Source organism: Prosopis cineraria, unplaced genomic scaffold (genome assembly GCF_029017545.1).
Source record: "Prosopis cineraria cultivar Desert tree isolate PC_DT_omini unplaced genomic scaffold, ASM2901754v1 PC1379, whole genome shotgun sequence".
NCBI lineage: Eukaryota > Viridiplantae > Streptophyta > Magnoliopsida > Fabales > Fabaceae > Prosopis > Prosopis cineraria.
The window spans coordinates 5,881-24,110 of record NW_026556704.1 but is presented as its reverse complement, the minus strand read 5'-3'; the positions used below and the strand labels follow the sequence as shown (position 1 = coordinate 24,110).

The 18,230-nt window shown below is 31.6% G+C and overlaps 2 protein-coding genes and 1 long non-coding RNA gene across 3 annotated transcripts; all 3 read right to left on the bottom strand.

The window, feature by feature from the left end:
• Positions 1-10,647: 10,647 nt before the first annotated feature.
• LOC129299991 (uncharacterized) lies at positions 10,648-11,114 on the bottom strand. The gene is made up of 3 exons (XR_008590682.1): positions 11,038-11,114; positions 10,897-10,950; positions 10,648-10,723 (listed from the first exon to the last, which is right to left on the bottom strand). It is a non-coding gene; the product is annotated as an uncharacterized LOC129299991 (long non-coding RNA).
• A 106-nt stretch (positions 11,115-11,220) lies between these two features.
• LOC129299993 (cyclin-dependent kinase A-1-like) lies at positions 11,221-12,967 on the bottom strand. Its single transcript, XM_054938510.1, has 5 exons — positions 12,904-12,967; positions 12,385-12,648; positions 12,071-12,185; positions 11,585-11,752; positions 11,221-11,388 (listed from the first exon to the last, which is right to left on the bottom strand). The coding sequence occupies exons 1-5, from the start codon at positions 12,945-12,947 to the stop codon at positions 11,221-11,223; spliced, it is 759 nt and encodes a 252-aa protein (XP_054794485.1). The 5' UTR covers positions 12,948-12,967.
• Positions 12,968-14,938: 1,971 nt separating this feature from the next.
• LOC129299992 (cell division control protein 2 homolog) lies at positions 14,939-17,708 on the bottom strand. Its single transcript, XM_054938509.1, has 9 exons — positions 17,458-17,708; positions 16,943-17,203; positions 16,557-16,674; positions 16,287-16,451; positions 16,024-16,190; positions 15,860-15,947; positions 15,691-15,744; positions 15,429-15,508; positions 14,939-15,322 (listed from the first exon to the last, which is right to left on the bottom strand). The coding sequence occupies exons 1-9, from the start codon at positions 17,706-17,708 to the stop codon at positions 15,169-15,171; spliced, it is 1,338 nt and encodes a 445-aa protein (XP_054794484.1). The 3' UTR covers positions 14,939-15,168.
• Between the last annotated feature and the right edge of the window lie 522 nt (positions 17,709-18,230).

The window sequence follows — 18,230 nt, the reverse complement described above, 5'->3', positions numbered from 1 at the left end:
ATATTTTTAAATGAAGGGAGTATGTTAAATAATATTTCAAAGATATAGGTATATCTATCTTTAACCTTAATAATACTACTTTCAAGATAATATTGTATAAAATATGTTTAACAATCAATTTCATTTTTATAAAATATATTTTGTTTCATAATTATAAAATATACTTTTTTATCATAAAAGTAATTTATTGATTTCAATATTATTACTTTTTTAATTATGTACTAAATCGTTTATTTTAATATTTCAAATTTGACTTTACACCTTTAATATATTATTATATTTAATATTTATCATAAAAATTTTAATTTTAATCGTTATAAAAAAAACCTTCCACCCAAATATTTTCCTGCTTTCGTTTCTAAAATGGCAAAAATTTAAATATTTAGTTTTATATATTAATGATACTTGTTTTTTGAGCACGGGTTTTTGTCATTAAAAAAATAGTATTCGTATGTAGTTTTTTGAAACAAATCAATAAGCTAGACCCATGCTTGGAGTTGTTTCATGTCATAAATAAACTCAAACACTCAAGAAATCTGTTGGACAAGTGAATTCACACCTCTTACAACCAATAGAGTCTTCTATTTTTGGAGCAGAAGCTATGTCACGCCCCAAAATTTAGAGAGCGACCGGCATGGGATGTGAACCATTTCACACATCCTGTAAGCCTTAAGTTGTAAATTTACTCTATTTCTAAAATTAAATCAAATTTATATTGAAATTATAACACTTTTTAACACTGATAATTATAATAAAGTTTCAACATATTTATAAAATTTTCGACAAAACCCTTCCTGTAAATAAAATCTCTCAAAATCTATACATACATTGATGTAATTAAAAATATCAAATAAATCAGGAGCTTAGCTCCTTCTAGCCGACAGATAGCATATATATAACAATAAAAATCTTAGATATAGCTTATGTGGAGTACTTAATTGTACCTTTCAAAAATAAAATGAAAATAAGATATATAAACATTTATAAATGCATCAAAGGAAAAATTTCAATCAACCCTCCACCTGTCTATTAGTGCTCAAGGATCGGCAGGAAGATTAACATTAGCTAAGGTATCTGAGACCAAAATAATTTTTCAGTGAATAACGTCCCAACAATAAACAATAAAACATAAATAAAATAAAAAGTTTGAAATAGTTATGTAAGTTAAATAGACAAAATTTTCGTAAAAATTTAATGAATTTCATAATAAAATGGCTCTATAAATTTTAAATAAAATCTCAAATCATTGAACTATCATAGCAAATGATAATATCACTTGATTTCATGAAAGCACATAAATGAAATGAATATTTATAAACAAATTACTAAAAAAAACTAATAGAATATAAAATTATCAAATGATTGGATTCATATTTATAGGGACTTATCAAAATAATTAACGAACGTGAACACACAGTCCACGAGAGTAAATAATCAAACACAGCTTATGCCACGAGAACAAACGTGGACACACAATCCACAAGGGTAAGTAATCAAACGCAGCCGAAGTCACAAAACAAACGTGCATACACAGTCCACGAGGGTAATGCTAACCAAACGCGGTTTGAAGCCACAAAACAAACGTGAGTACAATACTCATGAATAACCATCCCTTCGTTCCACGTGCGTTGGCCATCACACGTGGTTAGCACCTCCTATAAATACCCTGCTAGCTAGGTGTACCATGGTGCGCTAAGGGCTAACGGAACTGCCGTTAGCAACCAGTGTTCTGTATAAAGTCCCTTTTTAAAATCATTTCCAAACACGCGATAAAATTATCAATTCCAAGACACAATTCTCATTCTTAAATTCAAACTCGCATGAATCGTTTTCCATGGCAATTCAATAATTTTCAAAATAAAATTCCTTAATTGAAATCCAAACTTGTATTTATTGAGTAACTAGCATTTTAAATTTGATAAAGCTAATTTCACAAAATAAAGTAATCTTCATCAAAAAAATCTCCAACAATCATGTTATTACTATTAGCGTGAATTGTAGAAAAATGTAATATTTCTTAAAACTTAAAAATAAAGAAATTTAATTAACAAAGTATCTACCAATCAACAAAATTATTATTAAAATAATTAATGTAACAAAATAAATTTTAATAAAAAAATTAATTGATAAATTAATTGGGACGCTATCCACTTACCTGTAGCACCCTTAAGGCTCAAAATTCGCTTCTTACAACTCCAATCAAGCTTTTCCTTTTTTTTCTTTTCTTTTCAAACACCCAAATCAGCTGAGGAAATGGCGAGAAGAGCTTGAAGCTTCAGCACACCAGATCGATGACGTCAAAAACAGGGTGGAGATGAACATGCTATCACGTAATGCTGGAGGAGAAAAACAACAGAGAGAGAAAAGGCCGACAGTAAAATGAGGGAGAAAGAAATCCAGTACACACTCAGTTACACCAGAATGGCAACCCATTTGTTCGCTGATATAGCTTAGCGAAGAAGGAGTGGAACCTGATGGCCGAACAGGGGAAGGAGACAGGGGTGACATGAAGCATGTAAGGAAGAAGTTTGACACCCCTGTAGCCATAGCCGCACCTACAAATGCAGCAGCAACTTGAAGCAAGAAGAGGAGAAGCTGTTGCACAAACACAGAAAGGCAGGGGAGAAAAGTACGAACAGCGACGCGGCTGAAGAACGAATGAACGAGTTAACCACAGATTAGCAACAGTGAACGCTACAAAACAAGACGGAGAAGACGACACATGACTTAGACTGTTAGCAACAGCTAATCATGGTGATCGCACACTCACACTGGTGGTCATGCTGAAATGGAGAAGAATAGACGAGAGGCTTTCTGGAATCTTCTCCTCTCTCTCTTACTTAACGCCGATCGCAATATTTGGGCTGGGAGGGGAAAAATATCTGTTTGTGCTCGGAGTAAAATGGTAATTTATGTAAGATTGGAAAAAAAATCTGCTCTTACGCAGCAAAGGAATCAAATCTAGAACCTTGAATTTAAGATTAATAATGCTTACCTAATCAAAAATTTTAAAAATACTTATTATTATTTTTTTAGGTTATTACAAGCTATTTGCTTAGCTTTACATCCGTCTCAAGGTATCATTTCTAATACATTTGTGGGGCTGGTTTTCTCCTTATAAGAGTTTATTATAAAATAAATAACATATAAAAGATACACAATTCTTGATGTAATTAGAAACAATCATCTAAAGTATATAATTTTTTTTAAAATGCATATAAGTTTTTCTCATATATAGATATGCATAACTTGCATCTATAAGTTTTTCTATGACAAAGAGAAAATATTAATTTTGATTATATTATTTATCAGACTATATTTCATTATTTTCTGTATTTATTTTTACTTTTTTTTGCCCTTATTAAGCGTATAGATAAAAATTTATTAAATTTTAAGATAGAGTAAATGAGATATAAAATTTCTTTGATTCCAGTCAGATATGATGGAAATGACTTATAAATAGGATTTAAAGTTTATTAAAGCCATAAATATTCATTCTTATGATGTGAAAAGAATATATACTTAATTAGTTAAATAAATAATTGATAAAAACTAATTACATTTAATGCGATTAATATGAATATAATCACCCTATAAATAGACGAGCATGAGAAATTCATCCTAAGCTTGAGCCATTCAATTTAAAATTAGATACTTCCTCCATTTAAAAATGTAAGACATTTTTTGAGGGATTGATTATTAAAAAATATAAAATATTTTTAATCTTTTGATGTGTAATCATTGCATGTTTTTCAAAATTGTTCCTATTAATAATAACTTTATATTTATTGTAGAATATTTAATAGAGATAAATATAAAAAGATAGAGTTAGTTTGAAAGTAGGTGACTACTTTATTGGGGGTGAAATTATTCGATTAAAAATACCTTATATTTTTTAATGGAGGGAGTAATTTAGATTTTTTTTATTTTAAGATTCTAATTATTTTTTTGCTAATAGATGCAAATTAAAATGTCAATTATAATCCTTTAGGTATTTTTAAAGGATAATGAATAAATTATCTCATAAACTTTAGATCTAATAGCATCATAGATTTCAAACTTATTTATTGTGTAAAAAGTTTCTTCAATTTTTTAAAATAGTGCAATTTAATCTACTGTCGTTAACAAAAATTAATTCTAATATTTAGTTGACCAAAAAATGACCACAAAAATTATTACAAAAAAGGACAAAAAATTATAGTAAAGGACAAAAAAAATTATAGATATTTTTCTGCCATTTTGGGGTCCTTTTTTATTATTTTTAAGAGTTGAGGGAACAATTTGTACAATAAATGAGCTTAAAATCTATGATGTTATTGGATCTAAAGTTCATAGAGTAATTTATTCATTTATCCATTTTTAAATAATATAACCATCCTTTTATAAAAAAAAATAAAAACTATTAAATTTGAATTTAGATGTCCTAAAATTGGGATGGCAGAATAAATTTTAACATTTTAAATTGGGACTAATTTTTCATTGCACGGAATAATTACATTTAGATTCTTTAACTTTTTTTACAATCTAATAGTAGTAATAGAGTTTATATAAATTATTGGACAATATTGCTGATGTAACAACATTATTTTTACAGGATTACAATTAGATGATGCTGATTTATGCAATTTTATATTGATTGAGATTGAAAAAATAGTTCAATCTAATAGAAAAAATCTCATAGATTATGAGCCTATGCCTTTAGCTAACATGTCAAGCTTGGATATAAATGATAACAAGCTAATAAGAAATGAACTAAATTATGATAAGGCTATGTTGTCTATTGAATTGGCAAGGTTGTTGTAGACAAACACTTGAGCAAAAGATAATTTATGATAAAATTATTAGCGCTATTGCATCTAATAAAGGAAGAGTTTTTTTTCCTCTACAGATATAGTGGTACTAGAAAAACGTATGTTTGGAAGACACTGTTTGCTTCATTAAGATCTATAGGTAAAATTATTCTTAATGTAGCATCAAGCGGGATAGCTTCTTTATTGTTTTCAGGAGAACAAACAGCTCACTCATAATTTTGCATTTCACTTTCTGTGACAGAAGACACTATATGTACTATAAAACAAGGAAGTAACTTAGCCGAATTATTAGTTCACATGTCATTAATTATATGGGATGAGGCTTCAATGGCACACAAGTTCTGTTTTGAAGCTCTTGATAAATGCTTAAAAGATATCCTAAAGTTTAATAACCTATTAGCTGCCAATCTCTCATTTGGAGGAAAAGTTATCGTGTTCAGCGGAGACTTCAGGCAAATCCTTCTTGTTATTCCAGGTGGATCTAGAGAAGAAATTATTTTTGCTACCATTAACTCTTCATATATATGGAATAATTGTCAACTTCTTACACTAACAAGAAACATGAGACTTATGAAAATAAATAATATGGCATCTAACAGTGATATTCAGGATTTTACTGACTGAATTATCTTAATTGGTGATGGGACTGTTGCTAGAGTTAATAAAGGTTCCATGGATATTAAGATATATCCCAGCCAATTTGTTATTAGATGGTTCAGAAAATTCAATAAAGTCTATTGTTGATTCAACTTTCCAAATTTCCTTAACAATGTCAATAATGCTTTATATTTTAGAGATAGGGCTATCTTAGCCTCTATATTAGCTGTGCTTGAAGAAGTAAATAAGTACATATTATCTATGATCCTTGGAGAGGAAGTTGTATACTTGAGTTTTGATAGTATTGTAAAAGATGATAGGGACATGAATCTGTAATACCCAGGAATTTTAAGTAAAATTTAAAATATATAATAATTAATTTTAATTGTATTTGTATTAATGTTGGAAATATTTAAACAAGAAGGATTGTTGAACTAGTGGTAGTTGTGCTGTCAATTAACTCTTCAGGTCCCTAGTTCGAATTTGTCTTGTGCAAAAGAGAAGTTTTATTTAATTTTGCTCCAATGTTTGGGTGAAATTACAAGTTTACCCCTCGATAATTAAAAAAAAGCCCAAAATAGAGAGACAGAGATAAAAGCACGATCGGTTTCTTCCATTCCCATTTTTTTCATTTTCTTCGAAAGCTCCAGAACAAGCTAGCACGCCCTTAGCTCCTCTGATTTACCTCCTTTATTCCCCCACTGGTTGACGTCAGCTACTATAAACGAGAAGCCTTCCTTTCCTTCCTCTGTTGTTCTGCTACTTGGGAATGCTGGAGTTCTTCATTATCTCCCCTGTTTCGCATCACGGATCGATCAACCTGCCAGATCATCACCGTTGATAGGTGCAACAGCTCCGTTCACTGCTGATGTGAAGTCCCACAGTGAGCTTTTCTTTCTCTAGTCCTCATGGTTAGCTATTTTTGTGTGCCATTATTCATTTTTTTCCCCATCCTTTCGTGCTTCCCGTCTCTGATTTGGTTTAGGGGAGTCTAAAATTTTCTCGTTGTTTACAGCATCCTAAATTTAAGTGGCTGTAGGAGGTCTGTTTTGATGGCTATCATTTTTCTCCCTATATCTGCCTTCGTCCCTTCCTCCCTGTGCCTACCAGTGTGAACGGAGGTAAAGAGATTTTGAGTCTACTTTTCTCTTATCATTTCTCTATGTGTGCGTGCGCGTATCTTAGGACTGAAGTGATGGAGCTTTATATTGAAAATCTTTAGGAAATGAAATCAAAGAGTAAGAAGTTTGGTTTGGGCTTAAGAATTAGTTTATAGACGGTGTTTGACATAATGATGAGAAAACTTTACTTGGGTTGTATATTTTTTTAAATTTCATTGATCATTGCAATTAGTATGTTTAATTTGAGTGCTATTACTCTATAAACTTACAATGAAGATTGTAAAGGAAATTTGAGCATGACATTTGTTCGGGCAATTTTGAAATCATGGAAATAAATGGTTGTTGATGAACTATGTGATAAGAGATGTGAATGTTAAATAAAAAAATAATAATAAAAAGGAAAAGAAGCCTTATTGTGGAATATTGGCAGTAATGTAGTTTTGGAATTCTGACAAAAAGTTTATTAGGAGATTGTATTTTAGTGGAATGCTAAGTTGTGGTCGGATATGATTTTTTTAAAATTTCATTAACTCTTATGGGTACATACTTAGTTTGAGTATTAATTATTCATGAATTTAACTTGAATGGTATGGAGAATTTTGAGTATGAAACTGTGCCGAGACAAGTTGCATTCTATGCAATTGTATGGATGATATTATAAATGATAATGTTTAAAAATTTGATTTGGGAATGCCTTTAAGTTGCTTGATAGAAAGGGTGACAGGAGAACTTAGAATTTAGAGTGACTAATTATGCTTTGTGTATATATAATATTAATTAAGTTTTATTGCTTGCACTTGACAAGAGTTGGAAAGAGGTTATCAAAGTTGATTATGACATTGAAGTTTCTTTTTATATTAGATAGGGCATTTAGTGGAAAAAAGGTTTGATTGGGTTCTAAGAAGTTAATTTAGTACTCGGGCACACTTTAGGTAAGTGGTATCAACTGATTTTTTTAATCAAAATTTTATTTACTAAAATATTATATTTTTTTGGAAATTATTTTTATAGCATTAATGCGATTATTGAATATTTGTTGATTAACATTACTTTATTTTGAGAAATTAACTTTACCAAATTTGAAATGCTATTTGATCAATTAAATCAAGTTTGAACTTTGATTGTAAGATTTTTATTATCAAATATTGGATAGAGAGTTCGAAGTTAAAATTTTTTTATTCAATAAATGCAATCATGGACATTGGATATGAAATTTGATTCTGGCAAGTTTTAAAGCTTAAAAGTATTCATGTGAGTTTGATTTTGAGAATGAGAACTATATCTTGAAAGTGACGATTTTCTCGCATGTTTGAAAATGATTTTAAAAAGGGACTTTATATAGAACACTAGTTGCTAACGACAGTTCCATTAGCCTGTGATGCACCATGGTACACTTAGCTAGCAGGGTGTTTATAGGAGGTGTTAGTCCCGTGCGATAGCCAATGCATGTGGAACGGAGGGATGGTTATTCGTGGGCTTTGTACCCGCGTTTGATTTCTTGGTTTCAAGCCGCGTTTGGTTAACATTATCTTCGTGGACTGTATGTCCATGTTTGCTTCATGGCTTCGGCTGTGTTTGGTTACATATTCTCGTGGACTGTGTGTCCACGTTTGTTTTCGTGGCATAAGCCGCGTTTGGTTAGTTACCCTCGTGGACTGTGTATCCACGTTTGTAAATTATTCTGATAAGTTCCTATAATTATGAATGCAACCATTTGATGATTTCATATTCTATTGGTTTTTATTTAGTAATTTGTTTATAAATTTTTATTTTATTTATGCGCTTTCTTGAAATCAAGTGAAATTATCATTTGCTATGACAGTTCAATAATTTGAGATTTTATTTGAAATTTTATAGAGCTATTTTATTATGAAGTTTATTAAATTTTTACGAAAATTGTGTCTCTTTAACTTACATAACTATTTCAAACTTTTCATTTTATTTATTGTTGGGGCGTTATTCACTGAAAAATTATTATGGTCTCAGATAGCATAATTGACGCTGTATGTCTTGCTTACCAAAGATGGAGGCTTGTTTTGTAAATATGTCTTATAGATGTAAAAGTAAAATTTATGTATTATATCATGAGATATATGATTAGGTGCTCCACATAACTTATAATTAGAGCCCTTAGTTTATGATACATTTTGTGATACAGTGTTGAAATAATGTTTAAGGAAAATTTTTGTGATACAAAAATTTAGAGAGATTTTATTTACAAAAGAGGTTCTGTCAAAATTTTTACAAAATGTTGAAATAATTATTATAATGAGTAGTATTGATAGTAGTAAAATGTCAGTGTAAAATTGAGTACATTTTAATTAAATGAAAGAAACCTTAAATTTGTGACTTACGAGATGTATGATGTGGTTCACATCCTGTGCCGGTTACCTTTATTTTTGGGGCGTGACAGAATCACTCGATGACTTGCACTTTATAAATTTTTTAAATTCAATTATAATATCAAGACTCCCAAATCATGAAATAAGATTGAGAGTTGGTGTCCCAATTATTTCGATGGGAAACATTGAAAAGTCTATGGAGTTGTGTAATAGTACACGTCTTATAGTTACGAGAATTGAAAAACATGTTATTGAAGCCCAAGAAATGTCTAAATCAACTATAGGGATGAATGTATATATGTCTCCTATTGCTATGTGTTCATCTGATTCTAGGTTTCTATTTACTATGAAAAGGAGGCAGTTTTTTATTATGCTGGCTTTTGTAATGACCATTAATAAAAGCTAAGGCTAGAGCCTGTGTAATGTTAGTTTGTATTTGCCTCGTCCTATTTTACGCACGGCCAGTTATATGTTGCTGTTTCTCGTGTTCGAAGTAGGGAAGGTTTAAAAATATTGGTTCTTGATGAGGATCGTCAATCCACAGACAAAACTTCTAATGCTGTTTATAGGAAAGTTTTCGATACTTTGGTCGAATTAATTATAAATTTTTATTAATATGCTTATTGTATCCATTCATGTTGTATTCATTTAGTTTTTACATTGACTTAATATGCTAATATGCATATTTAACATTAAAAATGATAATTACATAGCCCCACTACATTTATGATGATATGGAGTATTAGAGATGATATGCTACAAGTTATTCTTTTGAGAAAAATCTTTCTATAAGATTGACACTTATTTATAAAAACTTTAATTCATCATAACTGATAGATATGTCACTTATTAAAAAAATTATTATATATAGGCCGTGCATTACATAGGTACTTTACTAGTTGGATCTAAAGTTGATAGAGTAATTTGTTCATTTAGCCAATTTTAAACAATACAACCATCCTTTTATAAAACAAAAAAAAAAAACTATTGAATTTGAGTTGAGATGTCCTAAAATTGGGACGGTAGAATAAATTTTAACATTTTAAATTGCGGAATAATATTTGATTAAGTAAATCATATAATTAAATACGAAATAAAACAATACTTTCATGTTATTTTTCATTGAAACTTTTGGCAAGAAGAATTTTAAAAAATATTTTTTAATATTTAAAACTCAAAGTCAGGGTAATTCCATTCCAATTATATCGAACTAAAATTGTAAAACATGCATTGTCATCAATGTGAAGGACATATAACTCTGGCATTGCAAGAATGGAAAATTCAATTGATCGTGGTCATCATCGTTTGTTTGTTTGTTTTTTTTTTTTTCCCACCATCATCATATAACTCTGGCATTTTAACAAGGCTAGCTAGCTGTTCGCAATTTCGTTCAAGGGACTAAGATCTCGGTTAAATATTGTCTTGTACTGAAAATTAAATATTTACGATCTTGGTTAAATATTTAATCGTGCAAGGGCCCAGCGCTGAGAATGAACATGGGATATTTGAAGACCTAATTTTAGTTTGCTTATTTTTCACCCTCATTCTAACACGTAAAATTACTGAAAACCTACTATTGGGGCGCATGAGGAGCAAGAAGAACAGGAGCCATAAGCAATTTAAATTCAAATGAAGAAAAAGCGATTATTATTATTATTATTATTATTAGAAAGAATAGTACTAAATTTTGAACTATGCTACAACATGAAGGGCATGCCCCCAGTCATAGAAATATCTGATGACAACTTGAAATTAAAATTGCAAGGAATCAGTTGTGGTTAAAATTGAAGTATCCGTGCTCAAGAGCATCTTCAGCCGAAATTCTTTCTCTTGGATCCAGGCAAAGCATTTTCTGTCTCTCAAAATAAAATTAGCCGTTAGTCATGAAAAGCACAGAACAATTACGTCATGTGCATTGATGTTCTTGCACGCTCTCACTTTAATTTCATGTAATATTTATACTTCTTCGTTCTTATTAAATGCGAACAATTAACTTAGATCACAGAAGAAATTGGATGAACTTACGGAAAGAAGATCAATGCCCGCTGGTTCCAAACCAGGGAAATTTTCTGCCAGGTTCTACACAAACAAGAAATGCAAGTTTAAAACCCAAGCTTTGGAGGGTTCTACAACACAAGATCTCGTCAACAAATAAACCATACTTACCTGTGGTTGATATTTGGGAAAGCATGAAATTGTTCTACACTTCCTGCTCACTCCTGGCCAGGATTCCTCAGTTGGCGTGCCTAAAAAACTTCATATTGAAATTCCATTGTTATATTTTCATGGCATTATTCAAGATCACATTTGGCACACAAACAATTAATATGTGTTTTTGAGGCGCAAAAGTTACCGAAAAATTGACACCAATTGTTCCCTTGTAGTTGTGCCCTGGAATACAGGTTTCCCAATTACCAGCTCTCCAAATATACAGCCGACAGACCACATATCAGCTGCCTTTGAATGTTGACGAGTTCTAAACAGGAGTTCAGGAGCACTGTATTGGGAGGGTTTTATCTGTTAAGAGGACATTAATTTTATATATTGGTTAGATATAACTTTCAAAATGATTACTTCTAAATTTTACACGGAAACCATGACAATTTTATACTCAAATGACAATTATTGTACTCAAATACAATATTGAGTCTCGACCATGCATGCATATGATGCAATAATTAAGAAAATTGAGGAGTTATGTTATATATCATACAGGATAAGATGCCCAGGGATCTCCATATGCGCCGGCGAAACCGAAGTCAGCTAGCTTGATTAAACGAGCAGTGAAATTAATTTGTATGTACTTTGGTTTTATATCCCCGAGGATAATGTCATAAGAATGACAATGTTTTACGGCAGAGAGTATCTGCTGAAGAATCAACTGCTTGGACAAACAAAAGAAAGTGAACCATCAGTCACAAAATTAACGTGCTCATTATTAATACGTAGAAGATCAAAATAATTATTACGAGAAAAGAAGGAGAGGCGGAAGGAGGCTAATTCATTTCACAAACTTTCACAATTTCGGATGCACGATCCTGAATACATGAATAAATGCTTTTTTTTTTTAAAAAAAAAAAAAGATGATAACGAAGAACGTGAGAAAGAAAGGCAGAAGATTATATTATGACTTCTTGCAAAATAGAATATCTCCAGATATTAATGATTTTACCTATAACATCTCAGAAAGATTACTTACTCTTGTCTGCGGATCTCTCTGGATCTTTGGAAACGAAATGAAATTGGAAAGATCAACGGAAAAATACTCATAAACAATATACATGTAATTCCCCCTCCTGAATGAACGCAGCTCCCTGATACACAAAATTAAACAACGTACGTATATTATTCGTCACTAAATACTTAAACACAATTTTTCTCAGACTTCAACTCGACATTCGAACGGTGATAGATTAAGATTCAAATACTCGTACAGAAATAATCAGCAAATAAAGTTCCAAAAGCAAGAAATGTTCATATGACTGATTACTGAGTGAAGAGTCTAAGACCAACCTTATAATGTTTGGATGACCGTGGAATCGAAAAAAACTCGTTTTAGCACTTATCGATGTCTGAACAGCTGTATTATATCCGTCAGGCATGAAAATCTCCTTGATGAATACCATCGATTGATCGACATCAGCTTTAACACAACGGTAAACCTTGTTCAACGTACAGTCTGTAACCGGGCCAATAACATTGTAGTTTAATTCCTCTAAATTGGGTACCGATCCAATCCAGGGATTCCACATTCCCCATTCGGAACAGCACATAACCCTGTGTTGTGTACAAAAACTAACATCAGAAAATTCAAATTACATGCAAAGATTACTAAAAGAGTTAAAAAGATACGCGCTATCGACAATTATACTGATATTGAAAGTACTGTTTTAACATTTTCTTCCGCAAGATTTTTCAGAAAATACGTGCATACCCTAGACAAAGGATCTAAATCACAATATCCAAATTCTTGATTCAAAATATTCAACAACTTCTGGATCGGATTTTTATTAAACGTGAAGATATACTTACACAGATTCGCAGAAACTTATGATAGTTTGAACGAATTCACACATTTTGAAATGAGAGTGGAGAGAGAACCGAGATGCTTTAGAGAGAGATTCAGGATTACGAAGATAATTAGAGAGATTCGACTAAATGGGTTGGAAAGAACGCTATTCAGAAAGAACGCTTAAAGGATGATAAAACAGTATTTCCCGCCAAAATAACTAATTCTATGGCTATTGTCATCAATTTTTAATTGTATATAGTCTTGGCTCTAGTTAATAAATTAATAAAATAATGTAATTCTTTAATTTAAATATCAAAAAATTAATTATCAAATTATAATACGCTTCTTTTTTGCCCAGAAATTATAGTACGCTATTCTATAATAATTCAATTATAATATGCTTCCATGAACCAAATTAATTAATTGCAATAGGGGTTAACTTAAAATTCAGTGATCAAATTAATGTCATTAAAATCTTTTATACTATTAATGCGTATTGCTTTGGACATCACCTAAAATTCACTCAAAAGATCCAGAGATGATACTTTTAGGAATCAGAGTTGGAGAAATTCACTTAACCATAACTAATGATGGATTTCTAAATACTATAATTAATTTAAAGATTCCGCGTATTTATAAAATGGCCTTCACTAATCACTAATCTTCTGTATATCGCATGAGGTTTGAACCATTTGAATTTTTATCATGAAAGATTTATTTTGGTGCAGTTGAAATTCTAACCATCCCGTACGACACATCGCATCGGCTGTTATTAGTTTATTTGGAATAATAACAACACTAAATTTAAAAGTGAAGGAAGCAAATTTAAAACAAAAATTCTCTTATGTACATGTACGTACGCTGTTGCCCTTTTCTTTTTCATAATTCTTCAAGGAGAAAAAGAAAAGATTTATCTATGTTTTTGTAGCTAAAATTTTAAAACATGTATGGTTTAAGTTCAGTTGATAGTTTTAATCAACTCAATTATAGCGTTTTGGAATAATCTATATATAAGACATAATTACTATGAAGGTAAGAGTTTATTAGAAACATGTGAAGGTACACAAGATAAAATTTAGGCAGTACTCCATCTATTTCGAAAAAGATGAATTAGAAACCTTAATTATTTCAATATATATATATATAATTTTAAAAATAGCCCCACACTGAACAATGAAGGTTATTTTTTTTAACCATATTATATATTATAGATGCTATATAAATATATAAGTAGTGAAATTACAATGGGGTTTTACTACAGCTTTGAAACTCTCCTCCCACCCCACGTTGCACGAACACGCAATTATATGATGCATTTTGTAAGGGGGGTAGCGCAGAGAAGGACAATCCGAAGTTCAGAGTTCAATCCATCGGGAAGATTGATGAGCACTTGACTTCCATAAGTAACGGTGATTGAGTTCCAAGCTTGTGAGATCTGGAAAAAAAAAAACCTTGAATTTGATTTAATGAAGATAATTGTTCAGTTTTAATCAGTTAGCTTATCAAACATGCGAATTCTTATCCCTGATTTTCTCTCTGATATATGAATTGATTAATTTTTGCCAATCTAGAGTAAAACTTTTTGCCTTTTTCTTGTTTTTTACACCTTTTTAAGAAGTAAAGGACTTTCAGTATCTATTCTCATTCTCAAGTCAAGTTTTCATCATCCATTCAAAAAAGTACACATTTCAAATATTAATTATTTAACTAAAATAATTGATTAATTTGATTTATTGGCTGACAATTAATCACCCAGCAGCCTAATCAATTAATTCTGATCACTCACATGCATGCAGTTAGTTGTTAATAAGATGACTAATATAGAACTTTTCGTTTTTTTTTTTAGACATTATTTTTCCGGCAAACTGAAGTATAAAAAGATGCAGACTTAATATAAAGAGAGAACGAAGAAGTCAGAATTAATTGGATTCAGATTTTTTGATCTAGCACAAAAATAAGAGATATTTGAAGGGCAAGGTTTAACTTGAAGATCCCAATTAATTGGATTCAGATTTTTTGATCTAGCACAAAAATAAGAGATATTTGAAGGGCAAGGTTTAACTTGAAGATCCCCACTTTAGACCATACATCGCTTCAAAATCAACATGTAAACCACAAAACACAAAATTAAAATATTTCTATATCTCTAGTATAACTATCTATAGAACTATGCTAATATTGGCATAATAACAAAAGAGTATAATGGGAACTTCATCTTCTAAGCTTTCTTTTTCTTCTGCTGCATATTGATCCATGTATGTGTGACGATTTGTCGACAGAAATGATTAATCTGTGGAGTACCCAAGTTCGATTTTCTTTGTACCACTAGGTCCAGCAACGTCTCGGATCGGTTTTCTCTTGTCCCCAAGTTCGATTTTCTTCGTACCTCTAGGTTCAGCAACGTCTTGGATCCGTTTTCTCTTGCTCATCAGTGTTTTACTTTGAATAACAATCAATTAATGAAAAATAAAATTGAATCAGCTGTTTAATAGATATACACCGAACTTAAATTAATATATGTAAAAAGAAGTGAGTATGTGTATACCACAAATCATTATTGAAGAATGCGTGGTCAAGAGCTGCTTCAGCTGAAATTCTTTTTTTTGGATCCAGACAAAGCAACTTCTGTATCACTCACAATAAATTTAGTACAAGAGTTAGCAAGAATCCATATGTCAACATAAACAATACCAGTCATTTAATTTACAAACTCTACTGATAGTCGTGATAACATGCGCGCGCGCGCGCGCACATATATATATTTAGTATTACTTTTCAATGAAGTGGGGCAAACTAAACTTGATTACCGAAAGAATATCAACGCCTTCTGGTTCCAAATCAGGAAACTTTGAAGACAAGTTCTGCACAAAATAACAGGTGCATATGGTTAAAACTCGTAGCTTCATTCCCCGCAAGATTCTACAGCCACACGTCCAGTAAAAACAAACTGTCTTTTAACAGTCAATGGAAAGATACCAGCGGTTCGAACTTGGGGTAGAAGGCAAGTGTAGGGCACAGGTCACTAATTCCCGGCCAAGATTCCTCAGTTGGAGTTCCTAACAAACTTCATAATAATGAAAGTCGCTTGTCATTATATCAAGCACATCACAAACATGATGTTTCTGGAGTAGAGAATTTACCCGAAAATGCCCCTTAGCTGATCCTGATTGCTTTTACCAATATGAAATAGAGGCTTCTTGATTACTATCTCTCCAAAAATACAACCCACGGCCCACAGATCAGATGGCCGTGAATGTTCATTGTTATCAAGCAAGACCTCAGGCGCAGTATACAAGGACACTGGTATCTGTAAATAAGTACCATAAAGCCCTGAGTGATTCTATACTTTTCCATATATATATATGAGTGCAAATCGAGGGATAAGTGGTATATATTATCATACATCACAAGGTTCAGGATCTCCGAATGAACTGTACAAACCGAAATCACATAGCTTGAGGAAACCATCACGAAAATCCATGAGTAGATTTTGTGGTTTCAGATCTCGGAGGAGAATCCCGTTAGAATGATAGTGTGCTACAGCCGCAAGCATCTGATACAACATATACTGCATGCGAGGACAAGGGTAAATTAAATAAGCAACCTTTCCTCAAGAAGTAAGCTATATAAAGCGTAAGCTGGACAAGGATATTCAACAGAAAGATTAACTTACATTTCTTTGTTTTGGATATCTAAGGTCTTCTGATAGGTTAATGAAATAGTACAGATTAGGGGTGATATACTCAAAAACGAGATAGAGGTAACATCCCCTTTTCAATGTATACAGCAACCTGATACAAAAACATATGTAACTGCATAAGCAATATCATTCTCTCAAGTTTGAGTGTTTTCGTTCAAATCCAACGTAAATTTGCATATGACCCTCCAATTAGATGAAATTACTCGAAACAGTAACTGTTTAGACAAAATATGCAATAATCAGCAAGGTTTCATAAACCCCAGATGACCAAATTTTCCAGAAAACAAGAAACCTTCCCTCCATGACTGATTACTATATTTGCAATAATATAACTGAACGATGATGGGCACGGAATCAACCTGACCACGTTGTTATGCGGCTGATCTTTAAGAAACTCGATTCTTTCATTTATCATTTCTGTTTCACTACCGTCACCAGCGTAAACCTCCTTAACTGCCACAACTCGATTACTGTTTACATCGTGACACCGGTAAACCTTCCTGAACGGACCGAATCCTACTGGTTCAATGACCCTGATGTTGAACTGATCTAAATTCAGATCTGCTTTAGAACTTCTCCAACGACGATACCAAACTCTGCATTCTAAACAGCCCACGAACCTGAAGAGTGTAAAACTAATAATATCAGAAAAATTCAAATTGAAAAGATAATTAAAAGAATGAAAAAGATAACAATGATTGATCGAGAATACTGCTCATTCATCTGCATGGAATCTTGGAACTCAAAAAGAGCGATAGATAACAATTGATTGATCGGAATCGAAACATTTTCAACTGATTCAAATTGAAACATTTTCTTGGCAAATATAAGAGCCCTAAGCAGAGACCGGGATCCAAATTCCAGAAACACTTACAGAGATTTGAATACATTGGTCTGTTCAAGGATACCGCTCATTTTTGTGAGAATCAGAACCGAGAAGAGATCAGTGAGGAGAGAATATAGAGCACTGGAAGGAAAAGAGTGAAGAGAGCGAATGCGATTCTTGAAAGTGATCGTTGGAAGCTTATAAAACAGCATTTCCCGGCAGAAACGGATAGAAGTAACTGCTTCACGTTGGTTCATTCCTTCGTTAATCCTTCCTTCGTTTTGGCGTCTCAAAACCATGAAGCCAACGAAAGTAGAAACATATTAAATATTTGTATTTATATTATCTATGCCAATTTTTTTTTCTATGGTGAAAATTATCTGTTTCAATTTATTTTGCTCCATTTTTACACATGCCGCATCTCTCCGAATATTATAATATTACCCTTTTATTCAGATATATCATTTCATCCTTTAGTTTGTCAATAATATACAAACATTATGCAGTGTATAGAAAAATTTGTCTAGATAATATCAAAATGTTTATTTTTATTGATGAAATTGATTTTCCGCCTAATAATTACGATGACTTGTCAATTTTCCGTCATAAGTTCGTTAATTTACAATACAATAACCGCCTATACCCTCATTAGTCTCACGCATTACTTAGCCACCTTTGAATGTGCGTTAATTCCATTGTTACCCATCAGATTTATTAATTACTCCCTCCAATTCAAAATATAAACATTTTCTCTCAACTAATCTTGGTTTAAAATATAAGCATTTTCTCTCAAATAATCTTAGTTCAAAATATAAGGAACT

Excerpts from the sequence above, each read along its gene's own strand:
- LOC129299993 (XM_054938510.1), bottom strand. The coding sequence starts at position 12,947 with ATGTGTGAATTCGTTCAAACTATCATAAGTTTCTGCGAATCTGT. Across the intron at positions 12,649-12,903 it reads ATAAGTTTCTGCGAATCTGT|GGTTATGTGCTGTTCCGAAT; the intron begins GTAAGTATATCT and ends TACACAACACAG. Across the intron at positions 11,389-11,584 it reads ATCCCTGGGCATCTTATCCT|ATAAAACCCTCCCAATACAG; the intron begins GTATGATATATA and ends TCCTCTTAACAG.
- LOC129299992 (XM_054938509.1), bottom strand. The coding sequence starts at position 17,708 with ATGGTTTTGAGACGCCAAAACGAAGGAAGGATTAACGAAGGAATGAAC. Across the intron at positions 17,204-17,457 it reads ACCAATGTATTCAAATCTCT|GTTCGTGGGCTGTTTAGAAT; the intron begins GTAAGTGTTTCT and ends TACACTCTTCAG. Across the intron at positions 16,452-16,556 it reads GATATCCAAAACAAAGAAAT|TATATGTTGTATCAGATGCT; the intron begins GTAAGTTAATCT and ends CCTCGCATGCAG.